At 38.6% G+C, this 27482-nt stretch overlaps 2 protein-coding genes across 4 annotated transcripts in view; both read left to right on the plus strand.

Moving 5' to 3' along the window:
- aldh18a1 (aldehyde dehydrogenase 18 family, member A1) overlaps positions 1-10397 on the plus strand; it is a 28268-nt gene extending 17871 nt beyond the window's left edge. The window contains exons 13-17 of the mRNA XM_088351815.1: positions 139-276; positions 3474-3669; positions 7689-7810; positions 7885-8167; positions 9864-10397. Coding sequence (XP_088207941.1) covers positions 139-276; positions 3474-3669; positions 7689-7810; positions 7885-8167; positions 9864-10045 — 921 coding nt within the window. The 3' untranslated portion in view covers positions 10046-10397. The remainder of the gene's footprint in view (positions 1-138; positions 277-3473; positions 3670-7688; positions 7811-7884; positions 8168-9863) is intronic.
- A 3168-nt stretch (positions 10398-13565) lies between these two features.
- ate1 (arginyltransferase 1) overlaps positions 13566-27482 on the plus strand; it is a 65782-nt gene continuing 51865 nt past the window's right edge. The window contains exons 1-8 of one of the 3 annotated variants that reach the window (XM_088351595.1): positions 13566-13732; positions 16472-16535; positions 16600-16662; positions 16901-17004; positions 17082-17291; positions 19850-20064; positions 21617-21745; positions 24995-25123. In XM_088351595.1, the coding sequence (XP_088207721.1) occupies positions 13633-13732; positions 16472-16535; positions 16600-16662; positions 16901-17004; positions 17082-17291; positions 19850-20064; positions 21617-21745; positions 24995-25123 (1014 nt within the window). In that variant the 5' untranslated portion in view covers positions 13566-13632. The remainder of the gene's footprint in view (positions 13733-16471; positions 16536-16599; positions 16663-16900; positions 17005-17081; positions 17292-19849; positions 20065-21616; positions 21746-24994; positions 25124-27482) is intronic. The other 2 variants (XM_088351596.1, XM_088351597.1) reach the window with 2 other exon arrangements.

A 27482-nucleotide genomic window follows, 5' to 3' on the forward strand; every position in this document is an offset into this window, starting at 1 on the left:
GATGGCGTCATAATAGTCTGTGGTTTGCAATAATCTGTTGTCTGTGCAGCCCTTTGAGACTCTTAGTGAACAAGGGCTATACAAATAAACATGACTACACTTTTGTCTTTTAACATTTTTTTCTGATGTATGTTTCAGGTGTCGGCTTTGGCTATCGCGAGCGGAAACGCTTTGCTGCTCAAAGGCGGCAAAGAAGCTTCGAACACAAACAGGATTCTGCATCAACTCACACAAGAAGCACTTTCCCTTCATGGAGTTGCAGATGCTGTTCAACTGGTAAGTGTTGCATTATAAACAGGGTTCATACGGGTGCTTGAAATCCTTGGAAATGCTTGAATTTTAATATCAAGGTCAGGAAAATGCTTGAATTTGTTGCCAATGCAGTTTTTCTTGGCAGTATGACATTATAGACCACACCATAAAAAAAAATGTGTGAAAATGACACTGACACCCCTGCTCTGGTGGCTTGTCATTATGGCGTTGTCATGTGAAGCATCACCCTCTCCTGGTTGCACCCAAGAGGACAGCTCTATTTAGAAAACCGGCTCTTTTGGCTCCCAAACGGCTCCTCAAATTTGTTTAATGATATATTAGCAATAATGGTAAAACATTATGCACCAAATTGTTTAGTTATGAGTAAATTCATATGTTTTGCAGCAGATCCCCGAAAAACACATGAAATAGAAATTAATATGTTCACAGAACTACCAAAAAACGTGTAAAATACAAAACAATTTTAGCTTTTTACTTACTGAACAGATTTAAAGTCAAACAGTCAAACAAATATTTTATTTTAACCAAATTAGACACAGATTCTCTGAAAAAAAATATATAAATTAAATTAAGTAAAACAAAAAGCAGAGACATCAGCATTCGATTGAAAGCACTGTGCTTTGGAGCATTTAATATTGTTAAAACGAGTCCTAATTTGGCTCATTTTTCTGTTTTAATACAAAGTCTTCTGGAACAAATGTGACGTAGAAGTAGAATGGCAGAATTCCTGTCAGTTTAGAGCAGCGCGTTGACACAAAAAGATTCTCGACCATAGATTGGAACATCTCAAAATAGCGACATTATTTTAGTCATCAAAGTAAACAACAACAAAAAATACGTTCTTTTGATATACGCTGGATTTCTTTCTTTTGAAGGTACAAGAAAAAAAAAGAAAAAATTGGCCTTGAAAGTGCTTGAAAAGCACTTGAATTTAACCATAAAAAAGGTTTGTGAACCCTGTATGAATGAAAGGGAAGCACGATAACTGTTTTTTTCTACTGATAACTGATAAAAGCCTGCTCCTGGAGACTGATAACTGCATGCTCTGTTTAGAAAACATTAAAAATACATGCAAAATTCAATTTGATGTGTAATCATTTTTGTTTAGTATTAAAAACAACAATTTACACTGACATCATTTTTGACCCTTATTGAATTACAGTGGAACCTCGGTTCTCGACCATAATCCGTTCCAGAACCCTGTTCGAAAACCGATTTGTTCGATCACCGAAATCATTTTTCCCATTAAAAATAATGTAAATCGTTTTAATCCGTTCCAATACCCTGAATGTTTACCTTGAATGTTTAACGTAAACTAAAGCTAACCCAGGCTAATCGTACGTCCGCGTTATCGTGATCTTCCGTACGTCAGATTACGCTAACATGAAAGTGTAAAAATAAAAAAATCAGGTCGTTTACAAGTCATTTAGCACCCGGGTCTCCACAACAAGTGGTGAGCGGTTCATTGGAAAGGGGGCTGCGTTCCAACACCCTGAATGTTGGGCTCCGTTCCAACACCCTGAATGTTTACCTTGAATGTTTAACGTAAACATGAAGCTAACCCAAGCTAATCGTACGTTCGCGTTATCGTAATCTTCCGTACGAAAGATGACGCTAACAGGAACGTGTAAAAATAGAATAGAATAGAATAGAATATACCTTTATTGTCATTGTTACAAAATGGGTTAACATATTGTGACAACGAAATTGGGCATGACACTCCAGTTTTACACATTCACAGTGAGGTATGAGCCAAGAAGATAAAGGAACAGAGAAGATAAGGTTATAAAACAAGGGGGATAAGGCTATAGTTATAATTTACATGGTATTTACACAAGAAATGTCGACATGTGGGATGTTACATACAGTGTTGTCGTGATACCGTTGGTATCGTAAGGGTTGTGCAATATTGCATTTGGTGCAAAGTCATCATAGTGCAAAAAATAGTCAGCATATGCATTGGTGCAAACATAGACAACATAGTGCAGAAAAAAGGAAATGGTCAGACATTGTGCAAGGTGAGCAGTAAACGTAGTGCAGTCGACATGTGCAAGAACATAGACATTAGTACCATTATATTCGTATGAGGTAGTGTTGGCACAAGTTTTCAGGTTTTTTGTGCTGTGTCTGTTTTGAGCAGTGAACAAACATAGTGCAGACAGCATGTACGTGAGTACCATTTTACATTCGTGTGAGGTAGTTTTTTGCAACAGTTTTCAGTTTTTTTGTGCGGTGTCTGTTTAGGGTGGTAATGGCTGTGGGGAAGAAACTGTCTCTGAGTCTGTTTGTTTTTGCTTTGTGTGACCTGTAGCGCTTGCCGGAAGGCAGCAGGTCGAAGAGGTGGTGGCCGGGGTGAGAAAAGTCCATGATGATGTTTTCTGCTCTGCTGAGGTAGCGAGAGCAGGCAATGTCCTCCAGACTGGGCAGAGAGCAGCCGACGATTCTCTGGGCTGTTTTGATGATCCTCTGGAGCTTTTTCCTGTCTGCTGCTGTGCACCCAGCATACCACACCGTGATGCAGTATGTTAGGATGCTCTCCACTGTGGCTTTGTAGAAGGACACCTGCAGCTGCTGTTTTAGGTTATTTTTCCTGAGCAATCTCAGGAAGTGCAGTCGCTGCTGGGCCTTCCCTACCACCGCTCTGGTGTTTGCAGATGTGTTTGCAAAAAAAAGGATAAAGAAAAGAATTATGCATAGGATTTCTTACCTTTGTGGTGGTCAGCAGAAGGCGCAGGTGGACGGTGGGGTGAGGATCAGACACTCGCACACCTCCTTCATATTTTGCTATTATTTCTTTCTTAAATGCAATAGTTGTACGCACTACTTTTCTTTTTTCACCTGTAGCAACTTTGCCGCTTGCACCGACTTTCTTCGGAGGCATAATCAGGGGTTAAAACACTTCGTAGACCTATATTAAAAGCGAAAGCAAAACGAAGCACGTCCGCACGCGATAACAGTTGGTCAGGAAAAGAGCCATCTACACCCGTATGCCGCTCAGCATGGCACCCTAGTGTACGCACTCAAGCATTACCGGCGTTCGAACTCCGATTTTTTGACCGAACAGCGAAGCAAGAATTTCTCTAAATTTTTGGTCGGACTCCGATTTGTTCCAACTGAGAGGCGTTGAAAACCGAGGTTCCACTGTATACATAAATTCAGTCTTTTTTTTTTAAGACAATGTTGTGGACCTCTGCATGCAGGTTAGCACGAGAGAAGAAGTGGAAGATTTATGCCGATTGGAAAAGATCATCGACCTGATTATCCCGAGAGGTTCATCCCAACTCGTGCGAGACATCCAAAGAGCTGCTAAGGGAATTCCTGTTCTGGGACACAGCGAAGGGGTCTGTCACGTCTACATCGACAGTGAAGCAAGCATTGATAAAGCTGTTGAAATTGGTACGTAGTTTTTGGTGGTAGATTCACCGGTTTAGCGACAGTTACCTATTGGAGCTTGCCATTGATTGGTTTTCTTCATTTAACAGTGAATATATTTGTTGAACAAACCAAAGTCAGCTACAAGCCTATTTCCATCTTCAGTTTGTCAGAGGAATAGACTAAATTTTTGCATTTAACTTTTGACATTAAAGAGACAATGTGTAGTCAAGTGAAGTCCATGTGTATTTGTATAGCCCTGAATCACAAAGAGTCTCAAAGGGCTGCACAAATCAAAGGCTATTGCAAACTATTATTAGAGAGTGCAGTGTTCATTTGACCTCTGAAAAGTGATGGGTCCCGGGGAATCGCATTTTCAAAAATCTATGGGTCCCAACAGAGATCTATGGCTCCCCAAAATTTAGTGTTATCCAGGTTGAAATTGTAAATCGGTGACAAATATATACCGTATTTTCCGCACTATAAGGCGCACCGGGTTATAGGGCGCACCCCAAAAAAATAGTTTTTGGTCCTATTTTTGACATACATAAGACGCACCGGATTATAAGGCACTACAATGGGAACGTGGACAAAACAGTCAGATAGTTCAGTCCAACTTATTACCCCCTTAACATTCCCAAAGCTTGCAAAGACGCAAATACGTGTCGAGAACACGTGCGGATGCGGTGTCCGTAAGATGTCACTCAAATGCATCGTTCCATCATTCGGAAGGTTAAAGTCTTGGGATTCAAGAAATGCCAACCATTCCTTAGTTTCTATTTTCTTTTTCGCTCGCAACTTTACTGTGCATATGACAATAAACACTTGGAATTGAGTTGAATTTAAAAATAGACACTCCATTCCATCCATTATCTGCACCGCTTATCACAGAAACATCGAGTTCAGTCTGAAACAAGATACAGGGAAAATATAAAACCCGGAGTAGCTCACCGAAGTCGTTGTGTTCATAATAATGTGCAGCCAATGTCCTCTTATATCCATGAGGGTAGTAAATCCAGGATAATACAATATTTACAAATACAGAATAGAAAAAAATGCTTTCTCTATGCCGTCAGCCACATGCTATACACATTCATCTTTTTCGGCCAATTGCAGCCTTTGTTTTGCTGTTTAAGCCAATGGCAGCCTGTAAATGATAAAAAGGATCCGCCCCTTGACCTCCGAATAACTTTAGCGATCGATTCAAATGATGATTGACACATTGGTTAGCCAATGAAACGCCGGTAAATAAATCCCAGCATCCACCGCGTACTACTTGCCGTTCGGGGGAAAATCTAGTCGGCGGCTGCAAGTTAGTTGGAAAACTTAATGTTGAGCCATAAATAAGGCGCACTGTATTATAAGGCGCATGGTCAGCTTTTGAAAAAAATAAAGGCTTTTAGGTGCGCCTTATAGTGCGGAAAATACGGTAATATAAATCTATATATTCATTCAGTTTTAATCATCAAATTATTAATTCCTTTTCTGCATCAAATATTAATTTACAGATTAAAGGGATAACCACAAACCTGTCTTTTTCCATTTTCTCCTTTTATACTTCCTTTTTTTCTTAACTTCTTTATACAACATCATAATTCCAAATATAATGCATCAAAGCAAGTGAGCCGTTGGAGAGCCGGCTCTCTTTAATGAGTTGAGCCGAAAAATCCGGTTCTCTAAAAAGAGACGGACTTTTCACTACACAACTCGAGATGGGAGTGTAGACGAAAACTCGAACCGCGAGACCAAAACTATATCTGCCGGATCTGCCTGACGAAAAGTTTGGAGTGCGGTAAATCTTTGTTTTAAAAAACACGTTGATTTGAGACTAATCGTCCCCAGCAAAAATGATGCGTCTAGGACGCAGGGACGCGGGCAAACCAGAACACTGTTAGTGGTAACCAAAAACTTTATTCAAAAATACATGAACTATCATAAAAAGAAGCGTTTTACAAAAATTCTCACTGTTTGACATGAAATGAAATGATCTGCATTTCTAAAGCGCTTTTCAAGTCAATGAAGACTTCCCAAAGCGCTTTACAATGTGCTTCACATTTACCCATTCACACACACTCACACACCAATAGTGGCCGTGCAGCCATGCAAGGCGCCAACCTGCTTATTAGGGGGTTCAGTGTCTTACCCAAGGACACTTCGACATGTAACACGGAGGAGCCGGGATTCGAACTGCGATCTCTTGATCCCAAGACGAGCGCTCTACCTCCTGAGCTACTGCCGCCCTGGAGAAATTATTTTACAGGACACGAGCCTCACAAAGAGGGAGTTGACGTGATTGTCCTCCACCTTGCTGCTACGGGTACCCCTAAAAAACAAAAACCTTGGGAGAAGTGCCCAGAAAAAAGAGGAAATAAAAGGGTGCAGTTTGGGCACTTTGAGTCTCTGTATTTTGCATTCTTTCTTGTGCTTTTTAGCACTCTTTTTGGGTTGCACTACATAATACAGTGACATGAAGTGGTCAAATGTTCCTTTAAGTAAAGGATTATATCGTTTGTCACTCACCAAAATGAACGTGCCGTCCAAATATAAGTTTCATTGTTGCATCTAGCGCATTTACAAGGTTGTGGTTCTTGTACGTGGCTTGCCAGAAGCATGGACTTGCACTATAAATGGATGGATACAATTGGCATTATGCCCTTGGGTTCAGAAAATAAAATGGGAATGTACCAGAGAAATCAACGTATACACATGCGGCTTTTTAGTGAGTTAGTGTATATTTTTAGGAGGAGTTTGCATGTATGATATTTTTCTGTACTACAAGTCCCACAATGCTTTGCAGCATAAAATACCCCAAATGAGGAAAGCGCACAAGTTAAAAAATTGTTTTACAGTGTTTGTCAGTCTGTCTGTGTATGTCTGTGGCTTTCTCTGTCTCTTGCTCTTTTTCTCCGTCTTACTCAATCTGCCTCTATCACTCTCTTTAGCTACTGAACTATCTAGCGCTCTGTTTCTGCCTCTCTCTCTGTTTCTTTCTGTCTCTTAATGTGTTTCTCTCACTATCCCTCTCTCTTTCACTCTAATGATGGAGCTTTCTATCCAGCTATCTCTCTCTTTCTCTCTCTATTTTTGGCCCCTACTTAGGGAAACTAACCTAAAAGGGGTGCTTATGCATTTAATAAGTAATGGCTGTCTGACGAAACTTTTAGATGGATAAATAGTATATAATAGTAATTTTTTACGAGCTCTCCGCCATTGCCTTATGTAAATTTCTGGAAGTGATTTTGCAGTTCTGTGTCGCAGCTTTGTCGAAAAAAGATTAAGATAATTGAACGAGTATCTATAATGGTTCAGTTTGATTGAGCTCGCTTTTGGGTTCGTGCGGGTGCTTGAAATCCTTGAAAATGCTTGAATTTTAATGTTGTGTTTGCAAGGTTTGAAAAGTGATAGAATTTTGGGTAAATTGCTTGTAATCCTTTGATGTTGTTGCCATGTTTCTTGGCAGTCTGACATGATAGGCCAGGCATTTAAGTAAAATGTCTGAAAATAGTGGCTCAGATGACAAGATTCTAGATGTCTAGATAGATAAATAGATGGATGGATGTCTAGATAGATGTCTAGATATAGATAGATAGATAGATAGATAGATACTTTATTCATCCCCGTAGAGAAATTCACTCTTCCAGCAGTATCCTTGTGTTGAGAAATAAAATAATAAAATAAAAGAAATAGAATACAAAAATACCTAATATAACGTGTTGATATTGAGTATTTAAATAGTGCTACGGAAAATACACACTGTAATAAAAATAGGGTAATATGCAAATGTAGGGGTGGGGTTTCATGTGGGCTTTTACTCCCCCGGGTGGAGTTAGAGAGCCTCATGGCATGAGGAAGAAATGATTTTTTACCATGACTAAAAGCTGTGCCAGGAAATGTGTATAAGACACGATGTAGTGTGTGAAGGAATTATTTGTTTTGGTTTGTTTGTTTCAATTATTTTTTGTCCACTTTGTCTTTAATTTGATTTCAAAAGTCTTGTATTTAACTCGCTTTAAGCTGGAGGAAAAATATTTCTTTGATTCCAGTCCGAGACGCCAAATGTGACTACCCCGCGGCCTGCAACGCCATGGAAACCCTCCTCATCCACCGAGACCTTCTGCGTACTCCGATATTCGACCAGATCATCGATATGTTGAGGACCGAACATGTCAGATCCTTTTTCACATTTTTTCATTCTCATATCGCCTCTCTGACTCCAATTTTGTCTTCTCTCCCGCACAGGTGAAAATCCACGCCGGTCCCCGTTTTGCCTCGTATCTAACCTTCAGCCCTTCCGAGGTGAAGTCCTTACGCACCGAGTACGGAGACCTGGAGTGCTGCATCGAGGTGGTGGACAGCATGCAGGAGGCGGTGGACCACATCCACAAGTACGGAAGCTCCCACACCGACGTCATCGTCACGGAAAACGAAGAGACGGCCGAGCAGTTCCTGCAGCAAGTGGACAGCGCTTGCGTCTTCTTCAACGCCAGCTCTCGCTTTGCCGACGGGTACCGCTTCGGTCTCGGTATGGACATTTTTCCTTTTGGAATGGAAGAGTTTTTACTGTCGTTGATAAGAATGTAGTAAACATGAGATGAGTAACTCCAGAATCAACCAGATAAACGCGTAATTAATATTATTATTATCTCATCTCATCAGCCGTATCGCTTATCCTCATTAGGGTCGCGGGGGGGCTGGAGCCCATCCCAGCCATCTCCGGGCAGTGGGCAGGGGACACCCTGAACTGGTTGCCAGCCAATCGCAGGGCACACAGGGACAGACAACTCATTCACTCATTCACACCTAGGGACAATTTGGACCGGCCAATTCACCTGAAATGCATGTTTTTGGAACGTGGGAGGAAACCGGAGCGCCCGGAGGAATCCCACGCAAGCACGGGGAGAACATACAAACTCCGCACAGGAAGTCTGGAGCTGGATTTGAACCCACAACAGGTTCCCATGACATGAACTGTGCCGCACAAGCGCTACCCACTGCGCCGCCGTGCTGCCCTTTATTATTATTATATATTATATTATATACCACAGCCATATTCCCCTAGTGGGAGGTGGCTAGTCATTTCTGACTCTTTTTGGGAGATTGATTCAGAGGAGGGGATTCCCAGCCCCCTCGCTCAGTCATTAGGTGACCAAACCCCCCCCAATTCCAACCCCTAATGCTGAACGCCAAGCAGGGAGGCAACGTGTACCAATGTTTAAGTCTTAGGTATGACTCGGCCGAGGCTTGAACCACAACCTCCCAGTCTCGGGGCGGGCGCCATACCCTCAAGGCCACCGAGCTGGTGTAAACGTGTAATAGAGACTGAAAAGAGAAAAAAGAATGAAATTAAAGAATGTCAGGAAAATTGGTAACAATGGTTTCCTAAAGACAGGCAGCACGGCGGGGCAGTGGTTAGCGCGTGTGCGGCACAGTTCTGAGGTCATGAGATCGAATCTCCTGTGTGGAGTTTGCATGTTCTTCCCGTGCTTGCGTGGGTTTCTTCCGGGCACTCCGGTTTCCTCCCACATTCCCAAAACATGCATTTCAGGTTAATTGTCAGGTTCAAATTGTCCCTAGGTGTGAATGAGCGAGCGGGTTGTCTGTCTCTATGTGCCCTGCGATTGGCTGGCAACCGGTCCGAAGATAGCTGGGATGGGCTCCAGCACCCCCGCGACCCTACTTAGGTGAAGCGCTGCAGATGATGGATGGATGGATGGTTTTCCAAAGACATCCCAGAAAGTCCTGTAGACTTAGCATCCACTGCAATCCTTGAGCCCCGTAGCAGACAAAAATAAAGTTGAAAAACCTTTACGAACCACATAAGATCTGAATGACGTGAGCAAAAGGCATTGTGGGAGTTATTTCAGCCAATTTTCATTTTCATAAAGCCGTGACGCAAATCTATTGCAGCACAGCGTCCTACATGATGTCATCTAAGACCAGACAGGTATCTTAGAGACGTAACTCGTCAACTAGTTGTTGTGGTATTTCGGGAAAAAATCCCGTATAGAGGGTCCGAAAATAACATCTCTTTAAGGCAGGGTCGCCATATCCTGAGGGTCTACCGTAGTGTAGTTGATTGAAGTCATCCGCAACGATTTAAGTTTAGTCTTATTTTGCTAGGTGCTGATTGTTAATAGTTAGTATCCGGTGATGAATGACCACAGTTAGCATTTGTAAATATTTCAATTCCGGGAAGAGTCAACCCTGTTTTTTTCCAGGTGCTGAGGTGGGGATCAGCACAGCACGCATCCACGCCAGAGGTCCGGTGGGCCTGGAGGGGCTACTGACCACCAAATGGGTCCTTCGAGGAGAAGGACACACCGTGGCTGATTTCTCTGAGCAAGGAAGCATGAAATACCTCCACGAAAACATCCCAGTTCCGCAGGGGAATTTTAGCTAATCTCGAAACTGACCTTCGATGACTCAAGTTGAGTCAGTTGCATACAAAAATGGCCGCTTTCTTTTTGTACAAATACATTGTTACTGCGGGAAGCTTTTGGCAAAACGGAGGCTACCTATGGAGGCCTGGCCAACCTGTTCATACATTTTTTTGTTTGTTTCAGAAAATTAAGAAAAAACATTATGGCCAAACACCCAGACTTTATTTCTTTCCCGCGTAATCGAAGACACAGTTTGTGGTTTTAACTTATTTTTTACGAGCTCTCCGCCATTGCCTTTTGTAATTTTCTGGAAGTGATTTTGCAGTTCTGTGTCGCAGCTTTGTCGAATAAAGATTAAGATAATTGAACGAGTATCTATAATGGTTCAGTTTGATTGAGCTCACTTTTGGGTTCGTACGGGTGCTTGAAATCTTTGAAAATGCTTGAATTTTAATGTTGTGTTTGCAAGGTTTGAAAAGTGATGGAATTTTGGGTAAAGTGCTTGTAAACCCTTGATTTTGTTGCCATGTTTCTTGGCAGTCTGACTTGATCGTTTTTCAGTTTTTCATAGACCAGGCATTTAAGTGAAATGTCTGAAAATAGTGGATCAGATGACAAGATTCTAGATAGAGATAGATAGATAGATACTTTATTCATCCCCGTAGGGAAATTTACACTTTACACTACCAGCAGTATCCTTGTTTTGAAAAATAAAATAATAAAGAAAGCAGGCGGTGTTGTATCCAGAGTCACGTGATTGAAGTCCCCAGAGATTAACAGGATGGCCTCGGGGTGCTGTGTTTGTAGTTTAGCAACAGTGGAGTTGATGACGTCACACGCTAGACCAAAAGTTCGACGCCCCTGCAGCAGATGGAAATCTTTGTGTTTACATGCCCAGGGTTACACCACCTCGTGTTCACGTAGATAGTGAGTCCTCTCCTCTCCGCTTCCCGCAGGCTTTTGTGTCCCTGTCTGCCCTAACAGCGCTGAAGCCAGGTAGCTCCACGTTAGCTTTCGGGATGCTAGACGTGAGCCACGTTTTCGTAAAACACAGCAAACTGCACTCCTTGTACGCTTTGATGTTTTTCACCAGCACAGCCAGTTCGTCGGTCTTATTGGTAGAGTTGACATTTCCCATGATTACGGACGGTAGTGAAGGCTTATTACGGAGCTAGCCGCTTAGCCTTCACCTTAGCTCTGCAGCCACTTTAGGGCCCCCTCACCTCGTCCAGTGAATGGGGAATCACGCCGGCACGAGAATTCTTCTGGGCAAGGACTTGATTCCTCTATTTACAGTAGCTTAGTTCACACTTAAGTTAACCTTTAGTAGAATTGACTTTTCCTGGCTTTCAATATATATTGTTGTGTTGTCTGTAGTGGCTTTTTCAAGTCAAGTTCCATTTAATTGTGACGCCCTTAATCACAAAATGTCTTAAAGGTCTGCACAGGCCACAATGTCACCATCCCCTGATCTGAAACCAACATTAGGGCAAGAAAACACTCAAAAATAAGAAACCTTGAGATGGGGCCTCACAAGTGGTAATCCCCCTTCCAGGATGACCAGGCTGCAATCGATTTTGCATTAGGTAACAATACACAAAACATAGTGAACATCAATAAGAAAAACATAGGTAAGATGTAAAAAATTGTCCAAAAAGTACATGGCAGTAACGACACAGCTTCCCATCTCTGCCAGCAGGTACATTTCTTCTTCATTTTCCTCATGTTGAGGTTTTTGAGTTTTTCCTTGCCCTCATGTTGGTTCCAGATCAGGGGATGGTGTAATAATAGTCTGAATAAATAGTCTGTGTAATAACCTGTGAAGCCCTTTGAGACTCTTTGTGATTAAGGGCGTCACAAATAAAAATGACTTGACTTGACATTTTACATGCTTCAGGTCCAGGCGCTGGTCCGCTGACTTGTCTCGATATGTCCTCGCTCATTTCACTACCGGCCAGGCAACCGGAAAGGACAGGGGAAAAAATAGAAAAGTGCGCATCAATCATAAGCTTTTGAATAGAAGTGTGTCTTAAGTCTAGATTTAAAAACTTCCACTGAGGTTGCAGATATTATTCCCGGAGGCAGAGGATTCCACAGCACCGGGGCCCGGATGGAGGACGCTCTCAAACCTGCGGATTTCTTCTTGGCCTTTGGAGTCACAAGTAGACCGACATTTTCCGTGCGGAGGCTCCGTGCAGGAACATAGGCGGAAATCAAATCAGAGAGAAGTCCATGCAAACATTTGTATGTTAGTAAGAGAACCTTAAAGTCACATCTTAAGTGGACTGGGAGCCAGTGCAAGTTGGCCAATATAGGAGTAATTTGCTCAAGCTTTTTGGTCTTAGTCAAAAGTCTAGCTGCCGCTTTCTGAACCAGCTGCAAACTTTTGATGCCAGACATCTTTGTGATGACGTCACTAATGTGAATGTCCACAACTACTAAAAGCAGGGTTGGGTAGGGTTACTTGAACTTGATTACTTTCAGTTACTTTTGGATTACTCCAATACCAAATATGCTAATAAAAGACAAAAGAAACTAAATATGAATGACTGTAAGCAACATAAAAATCCTAAGCATTTAAATGTAAACAATCGTTTTTATACTTTTTTATTGTTCATCACCTACTAAATGTAAATACTATGTTGAGTTCCTGCAACACAAAACTATTTGCTACTGAAAGTACCTCATTGAAATAAATTTAAAAATGATATCAGAATACTTTTATACTTCACTATCACTACTCGTAACAAAAATAACAAATTTTTGATTATGTTCACATTGATTCAATCTGACCTTATTCTTAAATGATGAATAAGGTTTTTTAATGCTTTATTGAACCAAACGCATTAACGTTTCCATACAAAATTTTACAGTAATGTTGCGTTAAAAGTTAAAACAATTTTAAATACCAGAAAATACAATTTAAAAACATTAAAATACCAAAATGTTTACAACTATTATTGTTTCTAATGTTATTTTTTAAATGTACTGTTTGCAGAGGTCAATTTTTAAGTAACCCAGAGAAAGGTAAACTCTGAATTATCAAAATAATTCTCTTTAAATGGATTATGTAACTAAAAAATGTGAATATCATAATTTGTCGTAACGCTCATAGACAGCGTTTGTACGAACCTGGTCTCAATAAAGTTTTCTTGTTTTTGTTTTAAAATAGTATTTTTGAGTCGTCTGTTCACCTCACACGTTTTCTTCAATCATCTTGTAAATTGAGTGAAATATATTGTTAATGTTTGTTTACAATTTTTTAGCCATGACTTCATATTTATTTATCTATTTTTTTTAATTAAATTATATTTCCTTGTACTTGCCGAAGACGTCACTTTTGCGGATGGCTCAAGACACTACGAGCGACATTAACATTTTGAAAAAATATTGAGATTTTAAAAAGGTTTGTTTTTATTGTTGTTTTGGAGTTATACGATAATTACAATAGATTCAAATACCATATATGGCATTTGTATTATAACACAGTACGTTGTATGTAAATAGTCGCAATAAAGTTTTCCCTGACGTCACTGGTGTGCAACTCTCCATCGCGTCTGACTGGTTTCCCCCTTCTCTCAACTGTCATCGTGTTTTTTGACCAAAAATGTCGGGAAATAATTCTTATACCATCGTTCAATATTTCGGGGGTGACGACGGTTACCGCTGTGGTTACTGCAAAAATGAAAAAGGAAACTTTTCTCACGGTAGGTGACCGAAAAACAGAAATAGTAAGGCTAACAAACTAGCACTTCCGGTCAGTGGACGTGCTAGCCGAGCATTAAAACATTATAATATGAACATTTTTTTGTATAACATTTTGTGCTTCTCAGGTTGTTATTACCTTAGCTTAATCTTTTCACTCTCAAGTTTATAGATAAAGTAAAAGTCATGTTTTTTCGCTGCATTGTTTTATTTAGCAGTGACGTCATTTGCTCGTAAAATTATCTGTCAAAGAAATGGAAGGCAATTAATAGTTCTCCCTTTGATATAATTCAGAAGTAGAAATTATTCTGGTGAGTTATTGCAACTTTTGCAGCCTAAAAATTCTGGATTATAATATTCAAAATATTGTATTCTAAAAACATAAATCAACATAGAAATAACATCCATCCATTATCTGCACTGCTTATCCTCAGTTGGGTCGCGGGGGTGCTGGAGCCCATCCCAGCTATTTTCGGGCAATGGGCAGGGGACACCCTGAACTGGTTGCCAGCCAATCGCAGGGCACACAGGGACAGACAATTTGTTCGCTCATTCACACCTAGGGACAATTTGGACCGGCCAATTAACCTAACATGCATGTTTTTGGAATGTGGGAGGAAACAGGAGTGAAACCCATGCAAGCACGGTGAGAACATGCAAACTCCACACAGGAAAGTTGTTCTTATGACCCCAGAACTGTGCTGCACACGCGCTAACCACCGTGCTGCCCAAAGAAATAACAATAGGATTATTTTTAAACAAAAAGAAATGACAGACGAAAATATTTTTCAGAAAATAGAAAAAAATATTAAAAAAGGTAATTATTTTATAGGAAAAAGAAGAAAACAAACACAAAATAACAATTATTTAAAAAAGCATAGGAAAACATTTGGTCTTGAAAACAGAAATAAGAAACATCCCTGTTACTTTTTTTAACTTAGGAAAAAAGTTATTTAATTTGAAAAATGGAAAAAAGGCTAAAAAAACAACAACAACAGAAAATATATATTTTGTAAAACAGATAAAAAAAAAATTTTAAAAACAGGAAAAAGAATCCAAAAGACTTTTTGGGAAAATCTAAAAAGAAGTGATTATTCCAAAAGAAAAAACAAAATCATTTCAATCAACAGAATTTACTATATTACAAAAAAAGACTCGCACACAAAAAGACAAAAAAACACAAGATAGGAAAAAAACGCATTTGGTAAAATCGAGAAGATTTTTTTGTTTCCTAACAAAAAAGTATTCAATAAAACAGATTATTAAAAATAGTTTAAAAAAAAACAAGAACAAACAAAAACCTAATCCCCCCCCCAAAATATTATGTACAACAAATACTAATGTACCACCTGATATGAGCTCTTATAAGAGGCAGACTTTTTATTTTTGGTGTAATTTGCAAGATGCGTGTTTATGCTTTTATGAATTGTTTACCTTAGGTTTTGGGAAGTGGAACGCAAGCTGCTGTTTTTTGTAGATAACAAATTTGCGTCTGTTTATATGACCGCCATGGCTATGTTTCTTGGGAAATGAAAGATAATACAGACTGGAAAATCATCATAAGTGACTCTGGATCTCACGTATACATATTTTGTGTGTGCTTGTTGATGTGTTGTTTACTTTTAAGGAGAGATGCAACAAGTCATTGATGAAATAGATCAATTATAGATAAAGTGTTGGCAACTAATTAGATCATCAATTCGTTGTATCACCTGATTCATGACCCACTGAGTACGTTATATAAATGCAAAAATAAGAGTGCACACAATTCTTGTGACGCTGAGACTTGTAGTCCAACTTTTGTCTGGCATAGGTCGCCAAAACCGTTTTTATTAAAACGTTTTCTTGCATTATTTTTAAATATTTTTTTTCATTGAAAATCACATCATTACAAACATAATTGGCATAAATGTTTCAACTTAGTAGTGTTTCATCATAAATAACAGTTAACAATTTACAAGGGAACAGAAAGTGTTGCAGAAGTAGAGGGGGAAAAAAATTTGAATATAAGTATATACAATTATGAAGTAATAATAATAATGAAATGTTCAGCTCTACAAAAGGAGCAGACTCCTTAGCATAGTATATATCATTTTCATACTGGGAATGTTTATCATATTCAAAGACTTAACACCCCCCAAAATTTTGAAAAGTGTGTTTACATTTGTCATATATATTTTTAGGATAAAGAACATTTTCTACACATAAAATGTATTCCTCTTTTTTTTTGTTTTGTTTGATAAGTCAAACGCAAAATGATTTTTGAATAATGTATCAGGAAACTAGTAACCTACATATTTGCAGGTGTATAGCATATATTTGTATGTATTTTAGTTTATTGTTTTATATTCAAGTCAAGTCCTGTTTATTTGTGACGCCCTTAATCACAAGGAGTCTCAAAGGCCAGCACACACCACAGATTATTGCAAACCACATAGTATTATTACTATTATTTTATATTATAGAATAATTTGTTTTTGTTTTTTCACTATTTTTCTATCCATTCAAAACTTCGATATTTGAATAAAGAGTAGGGAATCAAAAAATATCTTCAAGAAATCAGTTTAATCAGTTAATCGAATAAAATTATCTGGCGATTCCTCGATTTTGATAATAATCGTTAGTTGTAGCCCTACTTTTAACCATGCGAGACTAAAAAATATGTCTAATTCTGTTGTGGTCAGGAATTAGTTTTTTTGTTTTAGTTTGAACTAATTAAAAAAATATATATATTTTTTTAGGTATGTGGTCTCACAGCATGACAGTGCAAGACTACCAAGACCTCATTGACAGAGGATGGAGAAGGTACCAACAAAATGATGTCTACCTTTCAACTTAAACAAAAGCATGTTTATTTTATTTCCAACAGAAGTGGGAAATATGTCTATAAGCCCATCCTGAACAAGACATGCTGTCCACAATACACCATCCGGTAAATATTTTTCAATGTGATGTTGACAGTATGAGTGCGCATTCATCGTGTTTACTGTATAATCACAGTCAATATATATGTATAAATAAAATATATGTACAACAATGCCTTTACAAACAGGAATAATATATTCCCAGACCGTGTGTGTATGTAGAATTGATTGTATCTTGAGTGATTAGAAATAACTGAAAACCAATTCACCTGTTCCATCTATACTGTACCTGTACCCTTCATCTAGATGCCACCCTCCCAAATTCCAGCCTTCCAAATCCCATAAGAAAATATTAAAGAAGATGAATAACTTCATTTTGAAAGGACTAGTGCCGAAAGAGCACAAACCTGGTAAATTGTCCTGTCATTTCATAATTTTATTCCCTCACATGTCGTCTTATTTACTGTATCATTTTCTCTTTTCATAGGGGAACGAATGGATTCAGCGTGTGAAGTTGCTAATCCTCAAGAACCTCAAGAAGGAATTGAGTGTGCTTTTATTGACATTCAAAAGAAGGTAGAAGAGTGTCCAGTTGTCACAAATATTGATTGCAATGAGAGCGATGTCACAACTGCTGAGGCAGTGACAACAAGAAAAGAGCCAGGACCCAGAACAGCAGCCACTTCTCCTAAACCTGGTAAGAGATCTGAAGACCTACACCATGATGTTGATGGAGTGTAGAGTTTGTTAAATTGAGTGATTACACACTCACCAGATCGCACATTTTTAGCAGTAGTTAAATTTTACCGTATGATTACTCCCATGATTCATGTAATTCATGGGTTCTTACATGAGACTTCAAAAAGTCAGCAAAACTAACAGTCAAACGCTAATTCCGTCGCCTGACTGAAGGTGGAATTGTTTGCCACTGCATTAGATACACAGCAACAACAAAAATCTTATTCCATCAGCATAGTTGTTTTTTGATTTTAGGTTTGGTAAAATAAGAAAATGTATACTTGAAATAAGGGAACTTCTTTTTTTTATAGTATTGGATAGATGTTTTTGCATTTTTTTATGTGGGTTGAAAAAAGTGCTCAAAATGAGCAAAACCATCTAGTTTCTGCTGAATAAGAACCTATTACTTATCTTAGGGAGATCTTTATTTTACTCGAGATGCAAGAAAAACAATTTTAAGACAAGTAAACATGTACCTACAAGCATCCACCATTTTCTGCCAATCAGGTAAGAATGTATTTTATTTTAGCGTGTTTATAGCTTCTTAAGATCCCCCCGGATTACTGTTACCTCAAATGATATCCATAGACATTTAATTAAGGTAACTGGTAAACTCTCTGCAATAATTTAATGCTAACAAGTCCCATGAAACACAGGAAGGACCATTTGTCGTTTTTCTCATTTAATGATAGATAATGATGAACACGTTATCACGTTGTACGAACCTGGTCTAACAACACGTGGTAAGCTTTCTCTCCTGGCTTTGATCTCTTTGATCTCCGGCAAAACTAACATAATATGCGACAGAAATAAAATGAAAATATATCCAAACAGCTTGCCAACATCATTTTTGCCGTTCCATGTATTCCGTTACTCCCCAAGCCTGCACAAAATCTAGTCATTTTATTCATATTTAGTTTCTTTTGTCTTTAATTGGCATATTTGGTATTGGAGTAATCCAAAAGTAATTGAAAGTAATCAAGTTAAAGTAACCCTACCCAACCCTGTGTATTCATTTGCTATAGGTTTCAAGACTTGCAGTGATGCTACATAAAGAAGCAAAAACATGGAAACGAAGCTTACAATAATTAAGATACACAAAGAAGGCACACAAATGGCTTCTCTTGCTGTGTTGCATGGCCAATCAACAATAGGTACTCTTAAAAATAAAGAGCCTACTGAAGCAAGGAAAACTTCCAAGGGAATAACAATCCTCGCAAGCGGAAGTTTTGAAATCAAAACACAAGTAGAGAAGAAGCGGAGAGATTGTTTAACCAAACAGAATGCAGAACACAATTCAAATCAGTGAAGTAGCGAGACAGTGAAAAAGAAACCGTTGTTAGAGAGTGTTCACTTTTTCCAAAATCAAAAGGCATTTCATTTGTGCCCAAAAAATTTGGGGGAGCCAGCTGACTTTTGGTTGAACCTTAACCAGTGTCATATTTTTTTACTGTTGTCATCCCTCGCTTACATTGACGAAGGGGAAAGTTGGCAGAATGACAAGCAGGAAACCGTCACAGTTTCCTCATTGCTCCAAACAGGATGGGGGCGTATAAACTGTTGACATGCGATGAGCCGAAGGGTTTTGCAGGGAATTGTGGTAGAAAACGGGGGCAGGGGCTGAGAGGTTTACAAAATCTTATCAGTTTTTTTTTTGTTTCAACTTATTATCACATTTCTGTCTCTTTTCATTCATGTTTTACTCAAAGTAATTATTGGACATTTTCTAAAAAAGAATTTACTTTCTAGATAAGGTATAATTTAGTTTTTGACTCGAAATGTGCATGGTTTAACATAAGCCATGAATGCGAAGATGAGCGATTAACAGCTGTGTCAACAATTCTAGCATCAGCATTAGTAGTTAAGGTCCATGAAACTGGAATGAGCTGCAAAATTATTTAACATAAACTTCTAAAGTGGAGTTGTACATTAGGGATTAATGCAAAGACACTAGCATTAGCACCTAGCATCTGTGCTCAGTATTCTAGCATTAGCATTTGTAGTTTTAAGATTCGTGAAACTCACGAAAGCTGGAAATTTAATTCTAAAGTGATGTGAATGGCTAAAGTGTAGTTAATCATTAATGAAAATTGACCAGCCTTAGCAGCTGTGTCAACAAGTCTCGCATCAGCATTCTAGGATAAGGTCAGTGGAACTGATATTAGATGCAAAATTATTTAGCGTTAAGTTCGAAAGTGAAGTTGGGCATCAGGCAATGATAGACAGACACTAGCATTTGCACCTCGCATCCGTACCTGGAATGCTAGCATAAGCATTAGAGTTAAGGTCTGTGAAACTGGTTTTAGCTGTAAAAGAATTTGGCATTACCTTCTAAGGTGATGCTAATGAGCCCACCAAAGCCATGCTGTTGGGTAATGCGGCTGTCGGCTGTGTTATTAAATATATGCCCCCTTACCTCACATGGTTCGCCTGTGCCATGTTTAGCCTGTAATTACTTTTGGACAGTCACATTTCCATTACTTTTATTCTGGTTTCCTTCCTCTTTACGGTGTGCAGGTATGGGAGTGGACCCCAATCGACCTCCTTGTCGGAAAGCCAAAGACTTGAGAAAAGAGCGGCGACATCAGAAGGAACAAATGAAGCAAAATAATGTTGGGGACTCGTCTGCTTTGCCCACCAGCCTTCCTACTACTGCTCATCCAAACCAAACCAAATCTTTGGAAGATTTCCTTACAGATTCTTGCTCTGATGCTTCACCTCATCGCCTTGAGGTAAGCCAGGAGTCACCAGGGTAGTGACTGTGGGGTCCAGGTAGGCCCGTAAAAACAACCGAGTCCCCCTGAGTTCTAAAAATAACTCACCAGTCTTTGCAATTTTCTAATGAGTTTTATTTTAAACTGGCCTGAGAAATCATTGACATGATCAGTGTATTTTCAATATTTCCAAAATTCCTTTTGAAATTATCCTATAAAATTGACATGTATATTACGTAGTGCCCTAATGCAAGGCATTATGTTTTAGTAATTGACTGAGCCTATGTTTACCTTTTTTCTCATAATTACAACCTGGTAATAAGTTTACATGTATGGGCAAATTTCACTATTGCACTAATCTTTATATCTAGTTATTTATTATGAATTTCTATAATATTGTTTTAAAGCTATTTATATGTATTTTTTGATTACATATGATTGGGGAAACTACTTTTGCACAGTTTTTATTTTCTCAAAATATTGTATCCTTCAAATTATGCAAAAGGTACATGTATTTATTGTTTATGTATCAACAAAACATGTGGAAGAGTACTTTTACTCAAAAATACAGCCTGGAGAGGGATGGGTACCACCAGGCTGTACTTGCCCAAGACACACCGGAGGATGTTGTAGTTTTAACAATCAAGGTGGTTAAGGGAACCGTGAACCACATAACATAAGAATAACATGACAAGTTACTCATATCAAACTGATACCCCTGTGCACTAACCTGTTAAAAAAAGATTTGGAGACTCCTACTGTAAGCAATCCTGTAGCCCTTTTTTAATGTGCTAGTGTTCAGCTTCTGCCCACTAGAGGGCAATGTGGTTACATCATTGTAATAGAACAACATTTGGCTGGGCACCATTTAAAGAAAGATATTGAACCTTTGGCCTTATAGACGATACAAATCATTTGAAAAAAAATGAAAAGCACAATCATAGCCTATTTTTTGATTAGTTTGACCGCAATTCAAAAATATATAGGCTTTGCTTTTGTTCTTGCATGGTCAGAGAAAGTTGGCAATTTTATTTAAAACCATTTATTTTTAGTTAAAACTCCATCACAAGTGATATTTGGCTTTATTTAAAATGGGCCGTCACATATCTAACAATTTATGCAATCTTGTAGAACTGCCTCAAAATCAAAAGGCCTCCCAAAAACGTACTGCTTTTGAGTGAATTCATACTGTCCAAACATTTTGTCATCAACATAAAACTTGCAAAATAAATTTCCTTTGGAACCCATTGTACAATTTTGATAAAATAAGTTTAAAAACTAGGATACAATAAAATATGCATGTACATAAAAAATCAAAACAATATTTACAAATATTTTTTTGTATATGTAGATCAAGGTGTGCCTGAGTGTAAAAGTGTGTTGTGCTGTGGCTCACAGCCTATTCAGCATGATTTGAAAAGATTGAACTACAGAAATGTCCTCATTAGAGGGTTTTAAGTCCAAATTGAAGTCGGAATTAACACAGTTTTTATTGAATTTTGTACCTGTCATGTTTTCTTTCCCCCCATATTTTGATGCTTACTCTCTCGTGCCTATATTCTCTTCGAAGGTGAGGCTAGTGCGCTCCAATCCCCCTTGCCCACAGTTCAAAGCCTCTTTCGACGCCTCCTACCAGGTGTACAAACTCTACCAGATGGCAATTCACAAGGACCCTCCCGAAAAACCTTCGGAGAGCCAGGTTAGGGTTCAAGCTGTTGTTGGCCTATTCGTTGCTGGTGGGAGATGACAGATAAGCTTCCAGAGGGACGCTAAAAACATTGGGAATCATGGTTTTAATCGTGATTATTATTTTTCGTCTATCCTTTATTTGGATACAAGTGTACTACATAGTTATAGAGGATTCCTATTGGGGATGCACTAAAACTGAAAAACGATAATTTGTAATCCTTGGTCAAAATACTGAAATAGGAACAGCGAAATAAATTGGCCCATAAATAATTAAAAACATGTATTTTGACCAGATTGAACAGCGTAATATGAATTTATGAATAACTGGCTGGGTCTTACTAGCTGCTGAATTGGAATACTCTTATTCAATTTCTCACGAAACCATTGTTGTGCTCTAAAATAAAACTCAAATTGCAACAGATGACATAAAACTGCTGAGAGACCTAAAATACAAACCACACATTCATTTTACTATAGCACTTTGACAAGTCCCCGGTTATGATGAAAATGAATGCTATCTCTCACACATTTTTGAAGCATTTTAGCTTTTAATGGACAGGACCTTAAATAAATGCCAAGAAAACTGAAGAAAGGGGGAACTCGAGATGACAATGGTGCGGTAGTTGGCGCAGTCTAATGCAACAAATGAGTCACACTCATATTTTGGCCAGAGTAAAATAATGTTTTTCCTTGTGCATAGCATAGCACCAGCCAATGAACTTCAGGGACAAATGACGAGAAAAGTAGAGAGACAAACCAACTTTTGAATGTTTTGTTGAATAAAGCTCGGTGTTCTCAATCTCCTTTCCTCTAGTATATCAAACAAAAACTAAGAAACCGCGATGTGCACAAACCCGTCCCCGAATGAAATCCGGCGTCAAATGGCTTGCCTCACCTTAGACGTGACGTGTCTTGTTAGTAATAAGTTGGCAGGGCTACTGGTTTAAACTGTAGATAATTAGCTCTGTAGGGTTAGTATTTAAACATTAGCCAAAGGCCGGCTCGTGGCTAATGGTAATGTGGAAGTCGAGAGCACACCCAAACCTTTATGAAAATGTCTTGTTGGTAAAAGCTTAGCCTCCTTGCCTTCCTTCTTGTGTGCGAAATGAAAAATAAGCAACGTGCACATGAGCTCAAGTGAAAGCCAGCTCGTCATGGCTCGCCTCACTTTTAACGCAACATAATCACAACACTCTTTCGGAAGCCTTTTTCAGTTTTACTTTTTCATTTGCACAAAACCGAAAATGCACTTTCGGTGATTTTTGGCAGAAATATTTTCGGTGCCAAAAACGTGCTTTTCACAACCAGACTTCAGGGTCAATATCAAAGATGTCAGACTAAGTGAAAACCATTAGCTCTCAGTCTGTGTACGTGTCAAAGAAAGACAATCAAAAAAGGAGATAATGAGGTGAAAATGCTTCCATACGCCGCGCTTGAGAGCAGTGTTTCTTCAGGTGTCTCGAGTTGGCCTTGAGTCCGTCGGTGGGGTGTTTATTCTTGTCTGATTCTTTAGGGGGCAGCTTGACAGCCTAACCCTCCCAGTTTTCACAGTTTCATCTCACCTCAGCCCCTTGTGTCACCAAGTATAATTCTCAATTGGGTAGATAAATAGATTCTCATTAGCACCTTCTACATCATTATTTTGGCAGGACTGGAAAACATGTAGCAGCAAAAAGTGGAATAGAATTGATTTTATTGTAATAGATTACAGCGTAGTGTACATAGTTTACAACAACATTAGAAATGGCACTCTGAGATAAACATGTTCTAAAAGTCTTTAAAGAAAAAAAACATAAAAAGAATAAATGAATAGCTGGTTAATGTTAAGGTAGTGCTTGTAGACTGGCTTAGGTTATAAGTATATTGGAAAACAATGTAATGAATTTAGAACGGTAATAGTTTTGTGTGGCTGTTTAGGGTGGTGATGGCCCAGGGGAAGAAACGGTTCCCGAGACTCTTAGTCCTTGTCTTAAGGGACATGTTGCACTTGTAGGTCAAATAGGTTTTGGCCAGGGTGAGAGGAGTCCTTAATAATGTTGTCAGGAATGTCCCCTAGACTGGATAAAGACAGCCTATGTTTGTCTGGGCTGTGTTGATGACACTCTGTAATGTTCTCCTGCCTGCTGTCGTGCGCCCTATATACAAAACTGTGAAGCAGTTTGCTCTTCACTGAACCTCTGTGGAAGGACACCAGCAGCTTCTGTTTGAGTTCAAGTCAGATCAAGGATGCGACTGTTCAGTCTGTGAAAGAACTTGGGCAATGCACTAGCCTCATCTTCAAGTTGCATGCTCAACTGTGTGCTTTTAATCAACTCCCAGTCAATGAGATTCTTATTATGCAGTGGTGCCTCAGCTTTCGAACTTAATCATTGCAGGTTGGAGGTTTGATTTGGTTAAAGTCTGAAATAATGTTATCCCATAAGATATATGGTGAATTCATTAATCTGTTCTGGCCCATAAGAAAAGTCCACTTTTTTTTAATTACATATGTCGCTAACCAGCTATTTAGTCCTAAACATGGAGATTTATAGATTTCTGATGTATCCATTTCTGAAAAACAAAAAACAAAAAAAACCTCGATACTAACACATAGGTACAATTAACATACTTTTTGAGTGTTTTTTTCTGGTTTGCAACATACGCATTTTCTTCCAAAAAAGACCAGTCTTGTCGCAATGAAAGACTTGATGGGGAACAAATTCTTTAGCCTTTATGTACTGTGTGAACCTGATCATGTGTGTGTTGGTTTTATTTTACTCTCTGTTGTACTCCAGAATGTTTATAATTAACTCTTCGTTTACTTATTGGCACTTAATTAATATCTGTCAGTTCTCTAATCACTTCGCTGGCATTTTGTGTGTGTGTCTTCTTTACTCTTCCGGACTCCAACAAGGTATAAATGGAACAATACTCCTATTATTACGGATACCAGTTCTCTGCCTAAAATTTTCAAACCAGCCAACACTGGCTTTGAAAGTAAAGCCCTTTTCATCACTTCGAAACCCGCGAGGCATGCGGTTTGGCTTGACCGCCCAAACGCTTTCTCGGCTTGACGCGGGCCATTCCAAACCTGCAATTTGGTCAAGAGGGATTTTTTTTTAAATCGAAGCTTGAGATTGTTGAGGGAGGTGTTCGAAAGTTGAGGCACCACTGTATTCCGTTCATTTTGACTATTGGTTAAAAAAAAAAAAAAAAAAAAAAAGGATTGTACATGACGTGACTCGCGGTGCTTGTTCTTTTCCCCTTTCATACTTTGAAGGTGAGGCTAGTATCGGTCAACTTTGAGGACCCTCAATTCACAGCATCCTATCAGGAGTCGATGGCCCTGTATGCCCGATACCAGATGGCTATTCATGGGGATGACCCTAGCGAATGTAGCGAGAGTCAGGTATTGCACCCTTTTACTTATGCAGTCTCAGTGAGATGGACTTGCTCCATTCTTTGTTTGCTTGTAAACATTTATTTTTTTTATCCCTCAACAAAGTTACACTATTTTCAAAATCACCAAAAAACTACTTCAAACAAATATAGAAAAAAGGGGCTAACGGAAAAGAGCCAAAGCCTCGCTAGTAAATAGAAAAAAGGTGAATAATCCAAAGGTCTGTGTTCAAGCGTTTGATGATTCCCATCATCGAATAGAAAAAATGGGTAATAATCCAACATGCGTTTTGTGTTCAGTTCTTCACAAATTTTCCACGGTCCTCCTGATCAGCCGTGTTTGGATTTGATCTGGGAGACGTTTTTTGTTATGATGAATATTTTACAACTTGCCACCCAGTTGCTGTCTTATCAGTCTCTTTTATTCTTATTTTGGGCAATCCTAGTATTCCTTTCGGTGAGATTTTCATATTGAAGACATTTTGACCCTTTAATTTAAGGCCTTGTTTCAAAATGGAAAGCTTCTCCAATCGATTGGAAACCTGTAGCAAAAAGAGAGGTGGTCTTTTACCTCCAAATGGTTATTGATAGCAAGACGTGACAAGGTCTTCACTTACAATTATGTTGAGATTTATAAGTAGAGAAGCATATACAATTTAAGCCAGTCTACAAACACGACCTATTCTCAGACATGATCTCCCTTATTTAAGAAGAATTTCTTATATTTTATAGTGAAGGTGCAACTTTGTGTCAGCAAACAGGAAATTTGTGTTTGTAACTATGCGTGTGTTTGCCTTTTCCAATAAATACAATTTGGATAAAAGAGTCAGGATACAGAACTGCTCAACTTTTTCCACAAACCTGAATGGGCCAATTGTCCCTGAGGGCTGAAAACACAACTACATTCTCCCGAATTTCTGCCAATAGGCCTCAGTAAATGACTGAACTCTTTGTCTTGTAAATGGTAAGGTAATTCATTAATTACCAAAGTAGTATGATTTAAAAAGATTCTTTCCTAGTTCCTCAATGCTTGCGCTTGTACCAAGTTCACCTCAGCTTTAAAAGCATAGAACACAATGTAAATACTTTGACATTTATTAAGTTCTAGGAAAATTCGATTGCTTTGCAGTATGTCAGAATTCATGTTTTTGAAGCAATTTGAATAAATCGTTTACCTGTCTATAGACAAAGGAATTAACCCTTCAATATATGGAATTTGCGAGTATTACAATTACTAGGGCGAAAAAGGAGCAACATCATGACGCCAAAAGACATTGTTTGCACATTTCACTATTCCATAAAAAAAGACAATTGCATCCATGTCACTCACCAAATTCAACAATGTACAGTGTTTCTTTCCCCAAACATGGCTTGCAAAATGCATAGACTTACACTATATATGGATGGATACAGCATTCACTATATGTACAGTAAATGGGTACACCTGTGGCAATATTGCCGCGGGGAGAAAATAAAACAGAAATGTCCTGTAGAAATCAACCAAAATATACCTGAGGTAAACCAAAGTTAGCTTGTATTATTCGTCACTGTACTACAAGTCCCACAGTGCCTTGCAGCTTAAAAAGTATCCTGGATAATGGAAAGCGCATGTGCGCGCAAGCAAACAAAAATTACTCGAATATGTATACTGTACATGCATGAGCAATTGGAAATTAATTATAGTTAACATTTTATGTTGAAGAGCCTTTCAGGACACCCAAGTTCCCTACACACAGAATATAAAAGTAATTTTTCATAAAAACAAAAATAAGAACAAACAATAAAAGCTAAAAATATAAGGACTTGCAGTCTGACTAAGACATTAATCAGATTATTGACCCCATTTACATGGTTTTACACCATCTGAATACTGGCAATATTTTGTTTCCAATCAAATTATTGCCTGGATGTCAAAGTACCCAACCAATGTTAGTCCCAAACACTTTGATGCATCTGTATCTTTCCCAATGAGATTGCGAAATTGTGTCCTGGCCCTCCTTTATTTCCTTATCCTCACCGTAAAATGTGGAACTGGAGTCGTCCAATTTCGTTGTTACAATATATCCCATGTTGTAACAATGACAATAAAGGCATATTCTATTCTATTCTATTCATGGTTGCAGGTAATCCTAACCATCGTGGCATCCTTTATGATACTTTTACTGTAAAACAACAAATAAAAACTATTTATCCTCTTATATCCACTATTTCCTCACTGCTCTAGTCCCACCTTTTTTTTTCAGTGAGCCGTTACTGGCTCTCAGGACATGTGGCTTTAATTTATCAATTCCTGAAAAAAAGGTTTGTATTACCAGTTCCTGAAAAACGATCTAACTTAAGGGGGTACACATGAAAGGAAGCAAAAAGTT

The sequence above is a fragment of the Urocampus carinirostris genome, chromosome 13 (genome assembly GCF_059441175.1).
Source record: "Urocampus carinirostris isolate Australia breed hairy pipefish chromosome 13, RoL_Ucar_1.0, whole genome shotgun sequence".
NCBI lineage: Eukaryota > Metazoa > Chordata > Actinopteri > Syngnathiformes > Syngnathidae > Urocampus > Urocampus carinirostris.